The 23,472-nt window shown below is 41.9% G+C and overlaps 2 protein-coding genes across 2 annotated transcripts in view; both read right to left on the minus strand.

Annotated features, from left to right (window-relative positions):
* The window catches only part of arhgef17 (Rho guanine nucleotide exchange factor (GEF) 17), a 57,357-nt gene extending 51,214 nt beyond the window's left edge, over positions 1-6,143 (minus strand). The window contains exon 1 of the mRNA XM_079679523.1: positions 409-6,143. Within this exon, the coding sequence (XP_079535649.1) occupies positions 409-5,640 (5,232 nt within the window). The 5' untranslated portion in view covers positions 5,641-6,143. The remainder of the gene's footprint in view (positions 1-408) is intronic.
* Positions 6,144-7,012: 869 nt separating this feature from the next.
* Positions 7,013-23,190, minus strand: p2ry6 (pyrimidinergic receptor P2Y6). The gene is given in 5 exon segments (XM_079679524.1): positions 7,013-9,373; positions 9,375-10,032; positions 11,872-12,308; positions 22,891-22,986; positions 23,136-23,190. Coding segments are annotated over 3 exon segments (1,155 nt in total). The 5' UTR covers positions 12,300-12,308; positions 22,891-22,986; positions 23,136-23,190; the 3' UTR covers positions 7,013-9,304.
* Between the last annotated feature and the right edge of the window lie 282 nt (positions 23,191-23,472).

A 23,472-nucleotide genomic window follows, 5' to 3' on the forward strand; every position in this document is an offset into this window, starting at 1 on the left:
CTTTTAATGGCTTCTGTATTGTAGTGCTGCTCCCAAATGCACTCTGAAATTTATTATATGGGTCCTTATTCACAGCACTTCACAAAAACGCAGACACACACATTCACACTTGGTTGCAGCTATGAAACTATAAGAATAACTGTGCAGGACAACATGATGGGCAGTTTAAAGACAACTGTATTACCTCAAAACACATCTAACTTTACACTATACTTATATTCTCACCTTATTTAAAACATCGAACAAAGGCCAACCACTCATCACTTACACCTTTTTTTGAGTGTCATTCAAACACAAACCAAATGTAAAACTATAAATCATCGGAACTCAAAGAAAACAAAAGAGCATTGGACACGCCAGCCTGGCACACACTCACACATGGCATTAAAATGTTTAAAATGTACTCACCACTCTGGGCTTGGTCTTCTGTGGGATAGCCGTGGATGCAGTGTCCTCTTGGCTCTTCTTCTGTGGAGCAGCTTCTGTAATTCCACTTGTGCTGTTGTCGCTGGGCACCTCTAAGGCAGACACCGAACCGTCTGCTCCATCCCTAGCCGCTGGTAGAGGCCCTGGGCCCTCAACAGTGATCAGTTCAAGAATATATTTATGGGTAACATCCTCCAGTGATGGGGCCACATCCCCTGGAGGCTTACTCGAGGTCTGAGGGTCTTCAGTTGGGTGGGCAGCACGGCAGTCCACTTCTTTCAGTGGCTGGAGTTGCGGAGGAGGGGAGATGGGGATAAAGCTGGTGGGTTCACTGGCATGGCGGACATGCTTGGGTCTGCTTTTGGGTTTAGAATGCAGTGTTGGAAGGGGAGGAGTAAGGTCGGTTTGGTAGCTGTGATCCTCCTGCTCTTCTGAACACATTTCTGGGGGCTCAAATGGATCTTCAAGAGGGGAAAACTGGGTCGGCCTGTTTGGACGCTTTCTGGTGGGCCTACGAACCATTCTAGGGGACAAAACCCCAGCCAGCTTCAGGTTAAAGTTAAACTTCTGAACTTCTTCCTCCTCCTCCTCCTCTGCCCCTTGGTCTATAACATCATCTTCTTCATTATCATGGTTATCGGATTTGAGGGTACATTCTGACTTGGAACGAGCTTTCTTGACTATTTTTACATTTGGCAATGTGTAATCAGGCTCCACTTCTGGCTCCCACAGTTCCTTTCTCTGCTCGCTCAGGATAGGCTCACTGCTGGAAGGTGGGATCTGACCAGGTTGATCTAGCTCACCGATAGGCTGACTGCTGCCGATCTGACCTTTGAATTGAGGGTCATTCTGGGAGAGTAAAGGAGCATCACTACGGCGACTGGGGTCACTCAACGACTTCTTCTTCGGAGCTTTGCCATTGCCATGATCATCTATCATCAGTCTGTCCATTGCACCTGGCTCAGCTACGATGCTCCTGATCACCCCACTGTAGTCACGAACAGCCTCATCCCGGATGCCGCCATCACTGTAAACTGACAAGTCACTGGCCACACTGCCCTTGTATTCTGACAAATCGGACCCCTCTGTAGCACCTCCTCCTCCTTTGACAGATAAGGATCCCAACAGGTTGCTGTCTACAGAGGAATAGTTGTTATTCCCTTCTTCTGACACTGAACAGCGCCGCTGAGGCATTGGGTCACTGAGAGAGCGGTAAGTGGTTGACTCGCCATTACCAACAGCTGCTATTGCAGACTCTGCATTACTGCCATTACTGGAATCAGAGCCTGTGTTATTACCAGAAGGGGAGAACTTGCGCCTTCGACGGACAGAACTTGGTGTCGCAGGGGCTTCCAGTCCACCTCCTCCTGCAGTGCCTGCTGACCTCTGCAACACTGCACAGTTGGTGGTGACCTCTTCAGTAGTAGTGTCAACATTGTTGATACCAACATTGCTGCTCAGATCCACGATGATGCAGTCACTCTCAGCCATACCGCCAGGATGAGCCAAGGAGGGAGATACACTGACTTCTTCATTAGGACTATTTGTGCATTTCATGCTGTTCTCCGCAATCTCTTCTGTCTCCGGCTTTAACCCATCCATCTCATGTAGAGCCGATTGCTTCCATAAGGTGACAGGCTGCCCTAGCACATCCCTAGCAATTCGTGACCCAAAATGAACCCCTGCTGACCCCAGGAATGAACTCTCAGAAGGGTCACTCGGGCCTGTCTCTGGCTCTGTTACAATCCCTTCATCTGTTAAACTGGACTCATGGCCTGAAAGTTCATCCACAGAGCGGTCGTAGAACATGCTTTCCTCTGAGTTGCCCTTCGGTAAGGCTCTCTCCGTCTCTCTGCTCTGTCTCTTTGCCTTCTCCCTGTGCTCTGTGCCCCTGCTGTTTAGCGTCTCCAACTGCATACTTTGTCCATCCCTCTCACTCCTCTCCCTCTCCCTGTTCTCTCTCTCCCTCTCATGTTTATCCCTGTCTTTTGTGTTATTAAACTCAGTCTCTTGATCTGTCCTAGCCTTATCCTTAATGCTCACTCCTGCCTTCTCCTTCTCCTCATTTGTTTTCTTGAACTTGAAAGATTCATCCTCCAAATCATCTTCATCTTCTCTAGTACTCATCTGGCAGATATCTCGAATGACCTGTCTGGCTTCCTGCACATACTTCTCTTGCAATGGAGTTGGCATCCCTTCCTCACTCTCGTCACCAAATCCATAATCTCTCATTCTTCGTCCTCTCCCAACCCTAAAATCACCCCCATCGCTTTCTACTTCCCTTTCTGACACAGACACCCTCCCTCCATCACCCTCTCCATCCAAATCAAGCTGCTGCTCAGAGGAGCTCCTTTTTGTGGCGCCACCTGTCAAGCAACACCTTACTGCTGCTTTGGGTTTGTCTGAATAAGTGAAGGATTTGGCGCGCCGCAGGGTAGCAGTCAGGTCTTTAAGTGTCGGCCGACAACCTGAAGGTAGCAGGGTCCCACCTTGAGTCCGTGAACCCATCCTGTAAACTGGTGACCCTTCAACGACCCCTGGTTTATCTCCACTCTTTTTCCGCACCTTAAGCTCTGACAGATCAGATTTCAAAAAGCTCAAAAGCGACATTGTTTCTAAGGTGATATCAGGGTTGGACATGGATGTTTGGTTTTGATCATTATCATCTACCCCACCTGTTGTCCTTCTTAAATTGATGGTCTCACCATCCCTAACCCCTGCTGATACTACGCCGCCTTTGGAAAGTTTACTAGAGGGGGTGACTGTAGGCACAGTATTGGGGCGCACCCATACAGGGGGATGGGAGAAGTTATCCCCATGGCCAAAGCTTGGGGAGCGATACATCGTTACATTTCCATGGTAAGTTTTACTCAGCATGGAAGAGGATGCAGCTCTGCTAGCGGGGCCTGCTTCTTTGTCTGTGTTAAAAAACATATTTGCTGCACTGTTGGCCGAGCCAGGCTGGTCCTCCTCCTTCAGTGTCTCAGTGCTGGAGTATCGGCTGCTGCAATGCGAACCACCAGGACTGGAAGCAAATGGGGGAATGTTGACCTTTGACACTCGAGATACACCAGGAAGTGTTGTGGACGTCGCAGTTGAGGAGATGCGCTCCCATTGCTGCACCCTGGCTCTGTTACTGTTACTTTTCTGTTCTCTTGCCGAGTGGCTCCGAGATACTGTTCCTGCAGAAGCTCCACATGTGTTTTGCTGGCGGTGCCTCTCTAAGTGCTCCATTGTCAAGGCTGTGTCACTGTCAGTGTCTTCTGATTCGCCATCATGATCATCACGGCCTGTTGCAACAGCAGCTCCACTGACCTTCTTTTTTTTTCTCAATGAGCGTCGTCGCACTGCCTCTCGACTGTGGGGGCCTAAAGAACCAGGGCTGTCCTCTTCACTGCCTGAAGACTTGCCAATGCCCTTAGCACCCCACCAGCCATTTTTACTGCGGGATAAAGAGTTACTTCCTCTCTCAGTGCCACACTTTTCACCTGCTTTGTATGAGATGGAAGGAGCAGGGCCGGAAGGAACATTCCAACTGCCTCCTCCAACTCTTCTTCTTCTGGTGTACTCCTCGTCTTCGTCTCCAGAGCTGAACCTCCAGCGGGAGCGGAGGGGGACAGCTAATTTTGCTGGGGCTTTAAGCTTGGTGGAAGGAGCTACAGTAGAGGAGGAGGAGGTAATGGATTTATCTGGAGTTGGAGCAGAAAAGGGGGAGGAGGAGGTGGGGGCTAGCGCTCTAGAGGAGCTATGTGAGGAATGTAAACTATCCCTGGGCAGCCCGACCCCCTGTCTATCCCTTCTCTCCCTCACTGAGGACCGCTGAAGAGAGGAGGAGGCGTCCAAGCTTTCCGATTGACTCCAAGACGAAGTAGCAGGGGGTTGAAGGTCAGGGCTGGGGTCAGATGTCAACACTGTTGTCCTATGGGTCTTATGGGCAGCTTCTGCCTCAGGGCTGGGACTATGAGATCTGTATTGAGATGGGTTAATCCCCTGGTAGTGACTACCCTTAGTGCAACTGTGACTGCTACTTTGAAAAGTATTTCTGCCAGAAACGTTGTTATTATTAGAAGTTTGTATCTCTAAGTCAGCCTCCTCCTCTTTGTGTGAGTACTGCTGGTTGTAAGCTTTGGGATTAAGGTCCATACTGTGACAAAGAGTGTCTTTAGCAGGGCTGTTTTCTCTGCTTTTTGCTCCACCTATACATTTGCCATGCGAAGACAGGCAACAGAGTTCTTTAGTGGAGCTGCAAAGCGAGAGTTTGTCACTTGTATCTGAGAGAGAAACACTCTCACTGGGGCTGAGTTCCTGTAGATTTCCTCTGTCAGCTGCTTTTAAATTCTCATATGAGTCAGTATTGTGCTGCTGCGTAGCATTGCCTTGTCCTTCATCAAAGATTTGTCTAATTTTAGTGACACTGGGCCACTTGTCAGAGTGCAGAGGAATAAATTCAGTGTGACGTGTAGAGAGATAGCTTTTGTGAGATTTACAGGGTGAGGGAACCCCTCTACTAACAACATCATCTTCCTCATCTGTAGTCAAAGTATTTCTGGGATCAGAGGGACATGCATTGATCTGTGAATATTCTCTCTTACCAGAATTGTTGTCGGTGGATAAACGTGAAAAAATCCCCTTCTCACATTTCTTCTCCAAGTCCGAGCCTGACACCGAGTCAGTGTCTGAGTGAAACTTTTGCACTTTATTGTCTGTCAATGTCTCAGCAGTAGTGGTATCACTAACGTGGAAATATTCACCACTGCTGTCCTCGTGAAAAGATTTACGAGAAGCAGACCCGTCTCGCCTGGAACAACTTTCCCGGGGAAGAGTGCTTCTCCCCAGCGTCACAGCTCCACAGTCCCCCGGTGAGGCTCTGTGCGTCTCTGCAGAGCTGCTGCTGCTGCTAAACTTCTCAGTGAGCTGTCGGATGGATGGAGAAATAGAGGAGTGAGGAGTGGAGGAGCCTCTCTTTGGGTCTGCGGTCAGGAGGCCGGCAGTGGTGGTGGCAGAGATTTTGGAAACTTTTCTTGACACACTGACATTACGCGTCGCCAAGGGCTGTTCTGCTTTGCTGGGCTCCGGGGGAAGGGCGACACCAGCTGCCTCCAAATCGTCTGATTTGTGTTGTTGGTCTTCACTCCTGTTGGTGCTCCAGGAACCCAACTTTTTGAAAGAGACGCTGCGATAAACAGCGGCACTTTTCCTCTCTCTTTCTGCCATTGTTCATGTCGTTCTTTGTTAGAGTTCACACAAGCATTTTCCCTCCACGGATATTACAGCTCTAGGCACCTTGTTGAGTTGTGGTCCATTTTCCCACACCTAGCATGCAACAATCACTATTTAAAACGTAAACGTAGATAGTGTTGGCAACGCTTCAAACTGCACTGTAACGATGTTAATCAAACGATAAATTTTTCAGTGAGTAGCCTAGAGTGCTGCTCTGTTATCAACACTTACATGTTGTCGATTCCCGAAACCGCATCCGTGCAAGGAGGAAAAGCGCTACAACATTTGTTGGCCAAAACTTTCCCAACCTGTTCACAAACACAACGTTTCCATTGTTAATCCCTTACTATGTCTGAGCCCTTCGCCAGGTTAGCACGCCTGCACGGGCCTGACGCATCATCCACTGTTAATTCCCCAAAGCTGTTTGTGGATTCCTTATTTTGGCATGATTTGGTTTTCCGTGTGTTCTGTTGTTTTTTGCATGTTAATGCCTGAGATAGGGCAGAGGGGGTGGGCGGGACTAGGGGTATAGGGGCTGTCATAGCCCCCTCGGGGATTGAGAGGAAAAGCTTTTTTTCTCTTTTTGATAGGAGAAGGCAGACACTGTGGACAAACTAGATGTAATTATAGCCCTTTCCCTTGCGAACAAGACAGAAGCACTGTCAGGAGTTTTAGACAGAAAACTACATTTTAAGAGTATCATTGTGGACCTGCAGCTGTTTTGTTAATATCCCAAGATCTTAGCTCATCAACACATCTTTGATTGTGAATATAAAATCACTATTCCTGTCTGTTGAAGTAAAGGTTCTTAGAGAAAGCCAGAGTATTATGTAAAATGCAAGCTATATTAGTTCTGCAGCTAAAAATCCATTCATGATGTTGTTGGTGAATAAGAGTGTCAGCATCGGAGGGGGGTAGAAAAACAAAGAAAAAGTTTGCAGTCATGCACAATAAAGCCTCTGTGGTGCTTCCCATGTGGCTGTCTGGTTAACAGGTCCTTTTGTTCCAGAGAGGAATTCTGTGTTACATTCCCTCATAGGAGTAGAGCTTACTGCAGCGCCCTCCACAGGCTGACCTGGGACCTGTCAGGTCACTGGGGTAGATCATCTCTAAACACTTTAACCAATTAATCGTGTTAAACTGCATGCATTATATTACTTTCCACTGCATATTCACCAATTGATTTTTTATTTTTTCAGCTCTCATTCCGGTTTTGGGATATGCTTTTTTTCTTAATATTTTCTAAGGAAATCTGTAACTGTCATGTTGCAAGGTGAAATTGTGTTAAACTGTAAAATTTGAAATTTGACTTGTGTCAGGAAAGCTTAAGGTTTCAGTCCAGGAAGAAGTGAGAAGTAAGAAGAGCAACCAAAACAATTATCTTTTAATATCAACCTATTAGATGTATTATGTACAAAGTTAATGATTGTACTTTCTGGTGCAATAGAGCTTTACAGAGGAGTGTCACAGTTCATGTTGAGTGTGAAAAGGACAATATAAAAAAACACTTTTATCTGGAGGAAGTAGTACAAGGCATTTGTGTTATGCTGTGTGACTTTTTTTAATTCCATTTTGATAACATCCATTTACACAAGCAACTCAATGTGATGCATGGTATTAAGAAAACTAATAGACATAAAAACAAAATTTCTACTTGTTCTTCAACATAATTATATCTATTTAACAAAAATAAAATCTATTCCTGATACTGTGGTACGGTATTACGAACACAAAAATAACTATTCTAAATAATACTGTCTGACACAAATATTTTGGCACAGTGCAAAGACGTCAAAAAAGACAAATACACACACATATTTCAGACTGATGCAGAAAAAACATTAGACTTCGAAAATATTCATCCAAACAGACACACAAACAACAAGACCTGTGCATTCACTTAATGCTGTAGCCATGAGCGTAACATACAGTATACTATATTACTCAATATGCATACTGCACACATGCACATCATTATCAAGCTCTTATTTAGGTAGATGATCTCATATTTTAGGTCATGGAAATAACATGTTCACATTAAACAATATACACAACATTTCTTCCCCCCATGGGTGCAAAACTTAAACAGTTGCTGCAGTGTTTAAGAAGTAAAGCTGCCAAAATTATATATTTTACAGTTCATAAGTTGTTGGCACTTTTAGGATTTCTTTAGTAATTTCATTCAACTTCAAAATCAGAATTTCAAATCAGAGAGAGTGAGATGAGCTTCTCATCTCAGGTCTGAGAGAGTTTGATGCAAGATTTGGGTTACAAATACTCCTGCAAAAGTAATCAGAAAAACAAGTGCAAGATAAAACAAGAAACTTGGAATTAAATTAAATCAACATTAAGCTACAGCAAAATGCAGTTACAACCAAAGACACAATCTGCATTTATGTTCATTTCATGAACGCTCACATCTCATTAACTTGGTATAACTCCAACTGTCAAATCTGTACAAACTATTTACATGCACTGTAGAGAACCTCTTTAAGAGCAAAGTTCCTTTTGTTAAATGTCTCTTTTCCTTTTATACCACCAAACGTTTAACTGCAGAGGCAATTTCTTGGAAAATAAATACAAATGTCATGGGAAGGTTTCACACACTAACAGGAAGTTGAAATCTGCAGGGTTGAGCCCACATTTAGACCCTGCCCTTAAAGTAGCATCTAATGCATCTGATAACAACTCCTACATGTTTTAACATTAGCACAACTCACTGGATCATTTGAAACACACATGGAGAACACTGTAGACTGATGTCCTGTTGTACTGTGGTATGAGCTGGATAATAAAGTGTTGTTGGCATCAGTTTATCTCTGGATGTAGTGACTAAGAATGTATCCTTACTGGAAAACATGTTAATGACTATTTATAGAAAGAACAGAGCATTTAACTGCAGTGTGATTACAGCACTGTGGTTCAAACAACATCCAGTGGTGAAAAGAGGAAAAAACAAGTCCTTTAGGGAAAGCACAGGAGAAGCCTTCATTAGAAAGTCTAATTCGCTATATTAAAAGGAACATTTCCTCACACAAGTGCTTCATGCAATTCTACCATGCAGTCATATATAAACATATGCTTTGAGCATTTTACATGGCTTTGTGTCATTTTTCAAAATCATCTTTTCGGGCCTGCTCAAGTGGACGACACCCCACATCTTTTCACGTAAGAGCAATATTATTATATCTATATATTTTATACTGCAGCTCACAGTTTGTAACAAAATAGTACTAACAAAACACAATAAAGAAAGAGAGTAAACATTTCACAGATAATGAAAATGCAGACTGTGACTGCGTGTTCTGCTGACAGCACTTCTCTGCTACAATATTCATTAACTTAGTTGTGCCCCAAATGCCAAAATTCCTCATTGAAATACACTGTCAATGCAAATTCAAGGTTTTATAGGTATGAAGAGAAAATTGATTTTTAATTTCAGGTCTGGTAATTTCTCTTTTCTCAGTTTGTTTCTTTCTCATACAACAAGATTTCAACCTTCATTTCAAAAGTCTTATCGAAATACCAGTGCATTTTAATATTTTCGACCCTCTGAGGATGGTATGATTCTTTGTTGCAGTGAGTTGTTGTTAAAATCACATAAGGTCTTGCTTCAGAACATGCACAAGGAAACCCAGCAACCAATACATTTACCACTTTAAGTCCTCACAGGATCCACCACAGGTGAATAGCAGGAAGGCTTTATCGCACTCTCACACGCTGGTGCCCCTGTCTCTGAGGGTGGTGACTTTGCGCATAAACCTTCTGGTGCTCTGGCGATAGCGTGGCTGAGTGAAGTAAAACAGAATAGGGTCCAGAAAGCTGTTTATGCTGGCAAACGGCCGGGTGCTTTTATAGATGATGGAGAACAAGTTTCTAGTGTTGCAGGGCGCCGCGGGCAGGGTACGCACCACCAGGTACATGGTCTTTGTGAGGTGAAACGGCAGGAAGCTGATGCAGAACACTGTCGCCACCATGATGATCAGCTTCACCGCCTTGTCCCTCTTCTCCCCGGTCGCCCTGGAAACCCCTTGGTAGGACACCGGGCGGCAGAGGACCTGGGCCATGCGAAAGTAGCACACCATCACACCCATGAAGGGCAACATGAAGCCGAGGCAGGTCAGAGCCATGCCGTACGGATAGTAGGCCAGCGAGTTCTTTGGCGTGCTCAGATCATAACACACCGTGCGGTTCCTCTGGATCCCCGTGGCGGCGAAGTGAAACGTCGGAGCGCACAGGACGGCAACCACCAGCCAGACTCCTCCACAGATACACCACGCCAGCCTGCGACCGCCCTGCTTTTGCCACATCGCCATTGGATGGCAGATGCCCACATAGCGCTGCACACTGATGCAGGTGAGGAAGAGGATGCTGCCATGCAAATTACTAGAAAAGGTATAAAGGGGAAAAACAGTTAGGTTAAATCTTTTTAAAAGTCACCTATTATACAAAATCCACTTTTTCATGTATTTTATACATAAACATGTGTCCCCTCAGACATTCTGAAAGTTTCAGGAAAAAAGATTGGCTCACTTTTTGTCCTGATCCATTTATATAAAAACCTCTCTGAGAAGGAGATGATCAGATTTTGGCCACTTTATGATGTCATTACGATTTTTTGGCTTGTGTAACCATTAGCCAATCAGCAACCAAGGTACCCCCCTCCTCCTAGAGCAACATTGTGTTCTTTTTAACCAAATATCTCTCAGAGGGGCGTGGGGAGTGGCTCCTTATTTTCATCTAAAGCAGGGGTAGCCAACACGGTGCCCGCGGGCACTTAGTCGCCCGCAGGGGCAACGTGAGTCGCCCGCGGGGCATGTTCTAAAAATAGCTCGCCAAGCAAGTCCATGTATAAAATACACAAAACAAAAAATGAATATCGACCAATCACGTTCTTGCTTGATTTGCGGATCCAGAGTTGCAGTCGGGAAGAAAAGCAATGTGGCACCTCCCTGCTGATTTTCCTTCTGGCAGAATCTACTTAACACATCAGCCCCATTGAACAGCCTAGTCGTGCCAGCCTACACAGCACGTGAGGGGCAGAGATTTACTCTGTGTGTTGCAACTTGCATATATATTTATTGCACTTGACGCACACACACGCATGGCGTAATCTCCACTGGGGACAGGGGGGACATGTCCCCCGCTCTTTTAAAAATCCCGTTTGTGTCCCCCCACTTTACAAATATGTGTATTATTATTTTTTAACGCAAGCCATCATCGCCACGGAGGAGCACACAGCCTCTGTGAGCGAGCGAGACAGAGAAAGAAAGCGAGCTAGGGAGGGAGGGAGAGTGAGCGAGTGAGAGAGCTGGGAGAGCACACCTTTATCTATTTAATATAGATAAATTAAGAAATCATTCCAATGTGTACTATAGGACAGTAAAAAAAACAGTTTAAAAAGGGAATGATTAGTAAAATATGCATAAATAGAAAGAAAGAATGCTAACTAGGTAACATAAGATAAGAATAAACCAGTTTAAATGATTTGTTATTGGTTGTGATCATATTCTAAAGATGATTGGATTATTGAAAAGTATACAGCTCCCTTTCATATGAGTGTTGAAAGCTTTATCCACAAATTCACCAGAATTTATGGATACACCAGAGTGCACCAGCATTTCACTTCAACATTTAAAAAAACATCTTCCCGGAGGAGCACGCCCCCGGACCCCCCTAGAGGAGCTGAGGCCTGTCCACCCCCAAATAAAGCAGGTTAAAAAAATTAGATTGCAAACATGTTCTGTTAGTAAACACTGAAAACGGGTCCCACAGACCCAAACAGCACACAAAGGTTAAAGGTAAGCATATTAACGTTAAAATGTGCTAAATATATACACTGCAAAAAACAAAAAAAGAGGAGTAAAAGTAGCCCCCGACTTGTTTTATTCTTTTAAAGTAGCCCTCACCCTAAAAAAGGTTGGTGACCCCTGATCTAAAGCAACAGACAGAGAATCAGCTCTTCTGAAACAGGGCTGAAACAGAGGGGATTATGGGATGCTGCAATTATCTGTTTGGTGGTATACTGTTTGGTATGGAGCCAAACACTTCAGAGACATGTTTTGTGTATATCTGAGAACTATAATATATTGATGAAAAACAGTATAATAGAGGACTTTTAAAGCTTCATTCTTATTTTTAAGTTTTCTAATTTCAATTGAAAGCAAATATGAACACAAAACTGCATACAAAGATAGCCACTCTTTAATAAGTAAGGTATCTCACCTGTAGAACTGAAACCTGACCATTTTACACGCAAACTCCCCAAATGGCCAGTAGTCATGACTGGCGTAGTTGTAGATCAGCAAGGGAAGTGACATCACATACAGGAAGTCGGCTATGGCCAAGTTGACCATGTAGATGTTGTTTTTGGACAGATTGGGACGCGTCCTCCATATCTTCAGTATGACAGCAGCATTGAGAGGAAGTCCCAGCACAAAGACTAAAGAGTACACGGCGGGGAGTAAGATGCGTTTGAAGTCCTCCTTGTAGGTGCAGCGGAGGATGCTGGCTCTGCTGACGTTGCTCAGGCTGGGGAGGAAGTCGCCCGCTGCATACGGCTCTGTCGGCCATTCGCTGGAGGAGAACCCATCCGTAGGGAAGGTTTGGGAGATCAGAGCTTCTGTCGGGAAGGAGTAGACAGGATGTGGCATCTTCACATCCTGCAGGAGAGACATGAGGAGTGGGTTAGTTGTTTTAGTTAGTCGTAGCATATTTTCTAAATTAGTTAGAGCACTCACTATAGTACGCCAGTTTTTTTTAGACTGATTTCCCTTGATGGATACATTTGAGTTATATTTGTTTATTTACAATAACAATGCAGATAAACATTGTTACTGTGAGCGAGGAAATGCATCACCTGTCCCCCGCCCCATCTATCCTCATTCCTTTGAAACCCTGACAATAAACCTCTTCTGGCTTATTTATTTAAATCTCTTCTTATACATTCAAAACATTTATGGCTCTTCAATTAATGATCAGAACACATCTGAAGCAAGATGGTATTTAAGGTAACCTTTAAACTAAGGTTAAAAAACTAAATAGAACTAGGTTGACACTGTATATACGTATTCTACATGCCGTGTTTACATTGAAAAGTAATATATATATATATATATATTTTGGCATTAGTAACAAGAGAAACTCTCCACCAGGGGGCACTATAGATCAATATGTGTTTGATTTATGTCAACATCTTCTTGGATCAACTCTGGTCTTATAATCATTATTGTACTTAAATGATAAAGAACCAATCAAATCATTAAGTAATCTAAATTAGTCTAAAAGGTCATTTATGTTTTCAAAGTAAAATCTTAATATTGAAAACTAATACAGCAGTTATCCTGTAATTTATTTGCACAGAAATAAGTACAAAAATGTAATGTGAGGCTACTCCTTACTGTTTCTGAGGACTCAATTACTTTCCACCATGTCAAGTAGTAACAAGGTGGTCACTATAGTAGAACCACTTGCTAAATCAATAGAAAAACCACACCAAAAAAAGAAAAATGTCCCAGCCAGCCAGCTCATTATATTATGGTAATCTAACCCTTCTATCATTTTATAACAAGTGGAAGCTGGACAGCTAGATGTTTTGAAATGAAAACCACTGCAGACTGTCTGCTCTCCCACTCACAACACACACTGTCTGAACACGCTGCCGAATTAATAAACAGTGTGAGTTACTGCCCCCAACCAACATTAAGCACATCAGTTTACTTCTTGGCAGCATGTGGGCGTATCAGTGATTGGCTTAAACCACTTCCTATTCTATAGACCTCTTAGACTGCGACTCACAGTACGTCACATCAAAACCTAAGTAGACGTAAATGTCTTTGTCTTTTTCTCCAAAAACGTCAGTCTGTAAGTCTGTGTTTTTAGTGAACTCTCTGTGTGGGCGCATGAACAGTCAGTGACGCATTATTTTATAATCCCAGGTAGAGTGATTGAAGGAGAAGAACATTAAACACTTCGAGCAGGCAAAGAAGAATCAAAAGGTTTGGAAAGTGCACTGCGCTTCTGATGACTCATTTCTGAATTCAGAGTTTTTGATTTGTTTGCTAGCCTGTCTAAAGAAAGGCCTTGAGGACAAATTCTCTTGCTATCTTAAAGACCAGCAACGTCATTAAAGTCAATACAATCTTTAAGCTTTCTGAAAACAAAGCACTTTAGATTAACTCCATCAATCAAACTCGGTCAAAAATATAATAATTTGAGTAATTATGCCTAGCTGTACCTCCAGGGATGAGGAGAGGTGAACACTTCTTTGTCTGACTTTGATATTGAAACGGCAATCCACACTCTAGCTTCTCCTCCTGTTAGTGAGGTTGTGTCACTATGTGGTTCTCAGTATTATTTACTGTGCCAAAGAAAAGGTCACTGGCAGGTCTGCTCCGCTTAGTAATACCTGAAAGTTACCGACAATACAAGAAAGACAACACGCAATGTGGATCCAACAAGCCCTAGCAAGCAGAAGATTGATCAACAGATCAAAGCAAGGAATAACTGCTGGGATCTGCCAAATGAAACACAACTCTAATCATCAGGACATCTATCATACAGTAGATCACTGAAGGAAGATATTAATTAGGGAGAAGCGGTAAGCAGAAATGTAAAACCATGCAAACGTGCTACAGCGGCCCAAAACACTTCCGTGAGTGGAAACGTGATGCAGTTTAAAAACCGATGCAAATAAAAAAAATCGGAAATGTGTCAAAACCAACACATGCAAATAGAGAAACACCTACAACAACTTGACAACACATGCACAGCATTAAGAAAACATTCACTAACTTGCAGAAGAAATCCAGGGAGTTTACTAAAAGCGCTGCATAAACAAAACGCTGCACGAAGCTCAAAGCTATGGCAGCAGGGACGCTAAAAAAGGACGCACACAGCTGGGAGCGGAGCACTTGTTGACTTTCGGGGATTATAAAGTTGGCAAACTGTCACTCTCAGAGTAAATCTGCTTTATAATTGAAAGTGTTTTGCCAGTATACTTGAAATGACTTAAGCTAGCTGGGTAGTTTACAGTAAATCCAACATTAACATTAACATTGTTAAATTAATCCAATACAACGTTTCCAGTGACAGTTGGTCAACTTTATAATCCCCAAATGTCCACCGTGCTTATCAGTTTAATATGTTTTATAAAAGCAACACAATGCAGTGCAATGTATTTCAAAACTTAACTTAAAATACTGCCCATGCCAAAATGATTTAAATGGATGCAGTTGATAAGCCTAACAGATGATCCCTTATGGGGTTAAAAGAAAAATGTTCACTCAAACAAACCAGATACACCCCAGAATTCTCCTTTGACACTTAATAACAGCAATGTGTTGTTTGTGTGCAGCTTTTATGACTGAGTATGTGTTTGATGTGGTCAGGTAATCAATTTTCAACCACTCGAGAGCAAACAGCAACCCCAGATGTGCCTCAGGTGTTATCTGCACTGTGTGTGTGTGTGTGTGTGTGTGTGTGTGTGTGTGTGTGTGTGTGTGTGTGTGTGTGTGTGTGTGTGTGTGTGTGTGTGTGTGTGTGTGTATGTGTGTGTGTGTGTGTGTGTGTGTGTGTGGTGTTTGCTTACAGCTTCCCTCCAGGCCGTATCCATTTCCTAATAGGCATTTACATCAATTTAATAGCGGCATAATAGATAAACACATTGAAAGGACAGACAAACCCACAGGGAAAAGATTCATTTGGAAATCCCAACCACTCATTTCACAAAGTTAATTTAGTGGGGGGTTTTTTATGTGCTATTCTAAAATTAAATCAAAGATTGACCAATAATAAATGACACAAAGGTTTTTGGTGAACAGGTTGTTGCTTTTAGAGATTCCCATGAAATAAAAATGAAAGTTATGTAATGAAGTGATTTTGAGCCACATGTCGACTGCATCACGACACTAAGAGTAATTAAGACATTGCTCACCCACTCTTTTGCAGGAATTCATTTGACTGTCATTATGGGTGTGACGCAGTCATCTGAGTTATCTCTACGACTCACTGCCCATAAAGTCGTAGTATTCTTGGCAGGTATTTTTCCTGAGAACTTGTCCGTAACTCTTCTCCTTAAACTTGTTATGTGGAAAAAATACCTGTTTTCTGCTACAGTTAAACTACCTTGAGATGAAAATCCCATCTGATGTTGAGCTTTTAATGATACCGTATTTATCATTAAACATACATTCGATGTATATATCAATATAAATAGTGAGGAGTTCTGTAAGTGGAGCTCTACTACTAAGCATGTATACGTGTACACCTGAGGTAGAAGCTGTAAATGCTCTCATGTGTAAATGAAACAATGAGCAGATTAAAGTTGACCAACACTGCCTGGCAACAGCTATCATTTTATATCATGGGCAAAGACAACACACTCTGAATTTACAATGCATTTTATAATCTGTAGATATCCTTTTACTCTTGAAACATGTACAGTCAAAAATCTCATTGGAGAATGCGGGCATCGATCCCGCTACTTCTCGCATGCTAAGCGAGCGCTCTACCATTTGAGCTAATTCCCCCATGTGAAGCAGGCTTTAAAAACAGACTTCAAATCACATATCAGTTAGCGGTACACACCCACAGGCCCGCCCATGGGGTAATGTTACCGTCACTGACACTGACGCCCCCCCCCCCACACTCTGCACACTGCTGAAAACTCTCTGCCCTCAGGCAAGTTTAAGGTGACGTAAGATTATATTTAAAGCACCATAGCAAGAATGTGACAGCAACTCAGGACAAATTGAAGATTCACAACCTCACATAACCTAAGCAGGGTAGTGAACATCAAGTATAACGTTTTAATGATTATTTGGTATGTGGATTTGGTATCATCAGGACTTTTAACATGAGTCAACTGAAAGTGTGTCAAGCTCTGATTAATCCAAGCTCAATTCCCAGCAGGAAACAACACGCTGACACAGTTAGGAACTAAGAGTAGGGCCAAAGAACATTTTGATATACTTGTGTGTCGCAAGATTATGTTTTGCAGAGGTGGGAAGTAACTTAGTAAGTACATTTACTCAAGTACTGTACTTAAGTACAATTTTGAGATACTTGTACTTTACTTGAGTATTTCCATGTTATGCTACTTTGTACTTCTACTCCAATACAATTCAGAAGTAAATTGTGTACTTTTACTCCACTACATGTATTGAATATGTTTAATTACTTTACAGTTTCTGATTAATGATGTGAAATATAATCAACACTTCGATAAGGTTTCAGTTACACCTGGAGTAAATTCACAAGCTACCCTGCAGCAGCATACAAAATCATTAAAACGAGTGCACCTTTACCAGCTTTGAAAACACTTTAACTATAAAACATTATAATCAAAACATATAACTAATAATCATTAGTTGCAGCTCTAGTGAACGGCACAAAATCTAAAGATAATAAATGGACATATGTAAGTCTGCTAGTGTACAGTTATGGCTCACAGTTGAGATTTAAAACCAATAATTAATTTTATTATTTGAGAACTTAAAGTAATCATTATATATGAAGTCAATTTGACATTATTTTGTTATAATTCATGCTTGCTTTTAGTTAGTGTAATGAATTTAAAAACTGAGATCAGAAAGACACGGAAGAAATATGTGTTACACACACACACACACACACACACACACACACACACACACACACACACACACACACACACACACACACACACACACACACACACACACACACACACACACACACACACACACACACACACACACACACACACACACACACACACACACACACACACACACACACACACACACACACACACACACACACACACACACACACACACACACACACACACACACACACACACACACACACACACACACACACACACACACACACACATCCAGGGCTATGGTGTATATGCATGCACACACGTCAGCACATACACTTCCTCTATACCAAGATAAACAACAACAATTATCATTTTATTCCTCAGAGATAGATGCAGCTGTCATGGACAAACACACACATTTGCATGCTGAAGATGTCACAACCCCTTGTCTTAATTTGTAGGGGGAAAAACACTAGGCTAATTATCTAAACTAATATGCAGCAGGCTAATACAACATCTATCCCCAGGCACTGTGGCCAATGCACAGGAGACATTTAGACCACTCAACTGCACCAGAAATACACACATGGATGATGGGAAAGGCTGGTGTTCAACAGACACACACACGCAAACACACACAAGTACTATAAAACAACTGGTTGTTGCGTGAGACCCAAATAAAATAAATCAAGGGTGGTAATAAACAAGAGAGAGCACAGACTGACTGTAACAAACCAAGCAGCACAAACATTTGGATTTTCCTGAGAAATGATGTGTTTCTCCTGACGGTATGATTTCCACAGTAGAAGTGCAGAAGTTTTAAGTACAAATATGGACTTTGTAACATGACTAGACGGCAGGCTGTGCACATTAATTGAGTAGTAAATCCCTATCTGGCAGAACCAAACCAAAACACAGTTAATTGTAAAAGGACAGAAGGACAGAAGGACAGGAGTGCCTTCCATAGCGACACGGATCATACACAAGGCTTCAGATGATGATTCCGAGCACTCTGCCGGAAATCATTTGTCGTGACTTGTAGACAAACGTGTTGATGCTCGTCGCTTTAAGAATTTGGAATTATGATTTCATCAGACGTGTAAAGACTGACAGACGGCAGTTCAGGCTGGTTAGTGAGACGCAGAGGGGAAGTGAATGCAGCTCTGCTGAAACAAGTCAGAGACAGGACGGTAGGGCATAGAGCACTACAGCCTGCATTAGCTTCCTTATAGCGTAATCATCTGACTAAATGGTCCTTTTGTGTCACTTCTTTCCGCCTGACTGTGTTCAGGTTAGCTGGTTTCTGGTAATGGTGATGAGGGGTCATTTTGTTTTGTTAATATCCGCCCTGCTGAATTAATATGCAATCGGCAAAGAGGTAATTAGGTTAGCCTGGTTCCAGACTTCTGATCGCCCCCACGGGTCAGGTTTGTTCAGGAGTTTATATTGGTCTGGGGGTGTTCCCATAAATAGCTGTTTTCCCCGGTGAGGGAAGCAATCCACAATTTGTTTGTTGGATTAAGATTCAAGGTGTCATCTACCTACATAGCTAGCTAGCATCCCAGCTACTTTAAAAACATGTGTTGAGAGCAATAACAGCATAATAGAGATTGTATATAGATAACTACAGCTGCATGAGAAATACAGAAATCTCAATTGGATCCAAAGCTTCGTAAAAACAGCCCCTTTGTTGTTGCCCATTATTAATGAATGAAAGAAGAAAACTAAATAACATTTTAGCCGGATAATCAGGGTTATATTTGATGTCTCTAATAGACCGTAAACAGTAGATCAGAAATGAGGAAGTAGTGAACTCGAACGGAGGACATGCCAAGCATCCTAAACCCACAGGGAGCTTCTAAGACTAGATTTTCAGCAACCTCTACATTTGCATCACTTCACTTTGTCTCCTACTTATCATTAAACATCAATTCCATATATATTGATATAAATAATGAGGAGTTCTGTAAGTGGAGCTCTACTACTAAGCATGTATACGTGTCTGAGAAGCTGTAAATGCTCTCATGTGTAAATGAAACAATGAGCAGATTAAAGTTTACCAACACTGCCTGGCAAAGTCAACACACTCTGAATCTACAATGCATTTTATAATCTGTAGAAATCCTTTTACTCTTGAAACATGTAGAGTCAAAAATCTCATTGGAGAATGCGGGCATCGATCCCGCTACTTCTCGCATGCTAAGCGAGCGCTCTACCATTTGAGCTAATTCCCCCTGTGTGAAGCAAGCTTTAAAAACAGACTTCAACTCACATATCAGTTAGCGGTACACACCCACAGGGGGTAAGTAATGCTACCGTCACTGACACTCCCCCCTCACTCTGCACTGTGGAAACTGACCCTACTATTAATACCTTAAACTAATCTCTAAATATGAAATGATGTGTGCCATCAATGAGCACAACAACAGATGTATATGAATTGTTGAACAAATGAAGAAGTGTTCAAAGGTCAGCATAAAAAAGCTTGATCTTTACTCTAGTCATTCCGTGGCTCTTGAATGGGACTTGCTATTGGTTCCTTTGAATGGTGATAGAAAAACATGTTTGTTTCAAATACAACCTGCTGCAAGTAGCCTTAACAGCTTGACACACACCTGCAGTCAGGCATTACCCCTTCCTAAACCCTAACAGAGTGGCAAACAGTAGTTACCCTGTACCCTGTTGTCATGGGTCTGTGGCGCAGATGGGAATGCAGCTCTGCTTAGAGCGCAGTCACTAAAGCATTAAGACAGGAGAAAAAGAAAAACGACACGTCTTCACTGACTGATTCTCCTAATGCATCTCTACATCTCTGGGAATTATACAGTATCCTTTTCAAATGTAGCTCTTGTCCTTATGGATCACAATTAAGACGGACTATAAGAGTAATCCTCTGAATCCCACTCAGACCAGAGAAGTCAGATTTATGTTGGTCCATTTTCATTAAATTACACATTTTAAGGAGACATTTGGCTGGCATGCTTTGGATGGCTGGCTGAGAGCTTGTGACTATTTACTCTGGAAGATAATACTGTGCACTTAACTTTGTCCTGTAAACAAGTTCGGATCCCTCTTCCCCTATATCCCCTCTCTGTCCAGCCTGATGTCTTTGACCAGCGTTTCATTATTCTGTTCCCAAAAGGACAAACCAAACACAGATGTGTGCCAGCAGAAAGGAATGTTTTCTAAAATCACAGTGAGCATGCCAAAGTCTCCTGTGAGTGGGCCAAGTCTGACAGCCCATCCAAATGATTCCCGGTTATTACTTCTGTGACATGTGACAGGTTCTTACTTCAGTTAGGTTTAATTATATATCCTGCTAGAAACATAGAGAGAAGCTTGTGTCATAAACTTGTCATATGATCTTGTTGCAAATATATCACATCGCTATTTTTCCACTGGTGTCTTCAGAAGTAAAGATGATGTATGTTATAATTTAAGGAAAGCAAATATATATGCTTGTAGAACTGAAACAAATACTCATATGTAATATCCATATGAAAGAAAATGACAGGAAACAAATCACTTTTCAAGCGTTAAAGGGAAAATAGAGCAATTTTGACTTATGAGTTATTTCCTGTGTTGCTGTGATAGTTAACTGCATGTTTACTTGTTTTTAGATTGCTGGTTTAACCAATCACAGCATTTGAGACCTTACCTTTGCCTTTGGGAACTGTGTTGACTATTTTTCACCCATTTCCGACGCAATTTACTAAAGTGATCGAGAAAGTCTCATCTGAAAGAGCGAATGGGAGCATTTTGCTGAGAGCTATATATTTGTCACCTCCCCAGCCTGCTTTATAGTCTCCCATAACAGGATGTCCTTTCTCTGTATGTTCTCAGTATAAACGTAATCTTCAGTTGCATTAATATATTGATGTCAGCCAACTGTCGTGAAACACTTTCCTGGATAGTCTCAAAAAGTTGCTACAGATCTCAAGACGGAAGGTCGCTCTGCAGACACACTGCTTGCTCTGATAACAATCATACATAGTTGTGCTGTATTCAATAAATACATCTATTTATGAAGGTTGGAAGATCCGTCACAGAGACCATGACTAGGAACAAGGGCAAATGCTAAACTTGAGGTCTGTTTTTCTAGTACCAATTATATGATATAAAGCATGTATGATACTCAAATTCAACGTAATACAAAAAGTCTGACAAATATAAAAGTTAAGAACTGTTTATATGAAGTTCTGCCAACAATATACTACTTAAATATTTTTATATGATATCCACAAGTAAAGTGTTTTCTCAAGTTGAAAAATTCCACACCAAATCCATGGGAACAGTGAAAGTTTCCCAGGATTTGTACTGCCTTATTTTTGCGGTTTAAGACTTGGGGCTCAGTTTGTATTGTGATGGTTTTGCACACTGTGTCTTCTGCACAGTTCACATAGATGCTGTCACAAGTATTCACACCAAGTCTGAGTGCAGGAAACACCTTGCTACCCTGAGGCTCCCCGCTGCGCAGCTTGCCTTGGGTAAGTGCCTTGCCTGAAGGCACTGTGGTTCTGCTTCTATGATTTTGAAGAACAGGAGAAAAACACAAGGATGCAACGACCCTGAAGTCAGCACCTGCAGGCAAACTCTTATCAAGGCTCAAAACCATTACAGATACAGAGCTATTTTAGAAGCAGAATCTGATTTAGTCCTTCAGTGTCTATTTCAATAACATCCGGTGGATGTAGCAGGCCTACGACTTTGATACACTAAGGAATGATTTTTGATTTAATATCAAAACTATAAAATGTATTATCTCGTCTGTCCGTCCTGGGAGAGGGATCCATCCTCTGTTGCTCTCCCTGAGGTTTCTCCCATTTTTTCCCTTTAAACTGTGGGTTTTCTCTGGAAGTTTTTCCCTTGTACGATGTGAGGGTCTAAGGATAGAGGGTGTTGTATTGTCATACTGATATTCTGAACAATCTTTGCTGTTGTATTTGCTGTAAAGTGTCTCTACTGTAGGCTATTTTTATTATATGTACAGCACTTTGGCTCGACCAAAAATCGTTTATAAATGTGCTATATAAATAAAACTTGATTTGATTTTGATTTGATTTGAAGAAGTACTCAAATATTGTACTTAAGTCAAATTAGAAATACCAAAGTGTAGGAATACTCTGCTACAAGTAACAGTCCTTTACAATCATTATGCAGATTACATTTCAGAATAATATGTTTTTGTCAGAATTATTTATGTTTGGATGTGTTCATCAAGCTGGTAAAGGTGGAACTAATGTCAACTAATTGTGAATTGAATCCAGGTGTTTCGAACGTTTTTTTTTAAGTGTTGATCCTATTGTTTATCATTCATCTATACATGCAAAGTAACTAAAGGAGTTTTTACTTCTTAATTGTAGTGGTGTAGAAGTAGTACAAAGTAGCATACAAAGTAAAGTAAAAGTATCTCAAAATTGTACTTAAGTACAGTACTTGAGTAAATGTACTTAGTTACTTCCCACCTCTGCTAAAGTAAAGCACAAGTGGCCTACCTCAACATTGTTCTTAAGTACAGTTCTTAGTTACTTAACACCACCGGTCCTAATGAGAATACAATGTTATCATGTGTTTGACTCACATGTCCAAGCTAGTTATGTACCATTCCTTTAGTTGGAAAAACGCAATTAACTGTAAGATTAAATAATACAACTTACCCTGAATGACGGCAGTAAAAATGAATTGGCAGCATCAACAAGTTGGCGACATGATACGAGACTCGTCCTGCTGCTCTCCTCTGTAAAAACAAAGACCTGTTCAGCGTGGAGGGAAAACAAAACGCTGTGAAAAACAAGTGTGTATAAATCACTATGAACACACACGAGGCTGATAAGGGAAAACTTAAGAAAAAGAAAAGTAGAAGTGTGTTTAAAGCACCCAGTTTCTCTGTCTCCGGCCCTACCTGTTGTGAAATGTCTCTGTTGCAGCTCTCCTTCACACACTGTACTGCTCCAGCACCGCACAACAGCGCGCTAGAACATGACCACGCACGCGCAAAGAGTCTTGCACCACTTGCCCAAGCAAAGGGAAAAGATAGGAAGTGTGTGTGGGAGTTTATGCTGTTAAAAAGTGTGGGAACTGGATTTTGGACAACCAGTCTGGCCAATATGTTTATGTTAGTTGAAATGAATTGTGAATTGTAAAATTATATTTATATTGATAAATATACTAGTATTTATATTTTCTGTAGTTTCTTCTGTTTTAATTGTTAGTGTGATAGGCACAAGCAAATTGTTTAA

This window comes from Notothenia rossii, assembly GCF_949606895.1.
Source record: "Notothenia rossii genome assembly, chromosome: 4".
Taxonomy (NCBI): domain Eukaryota; kingdom Metazoa; phylum Chordata; class Actinopteri; order Perciformes; family Nototheniidae; genus Notothenia; species Notothenia rossii.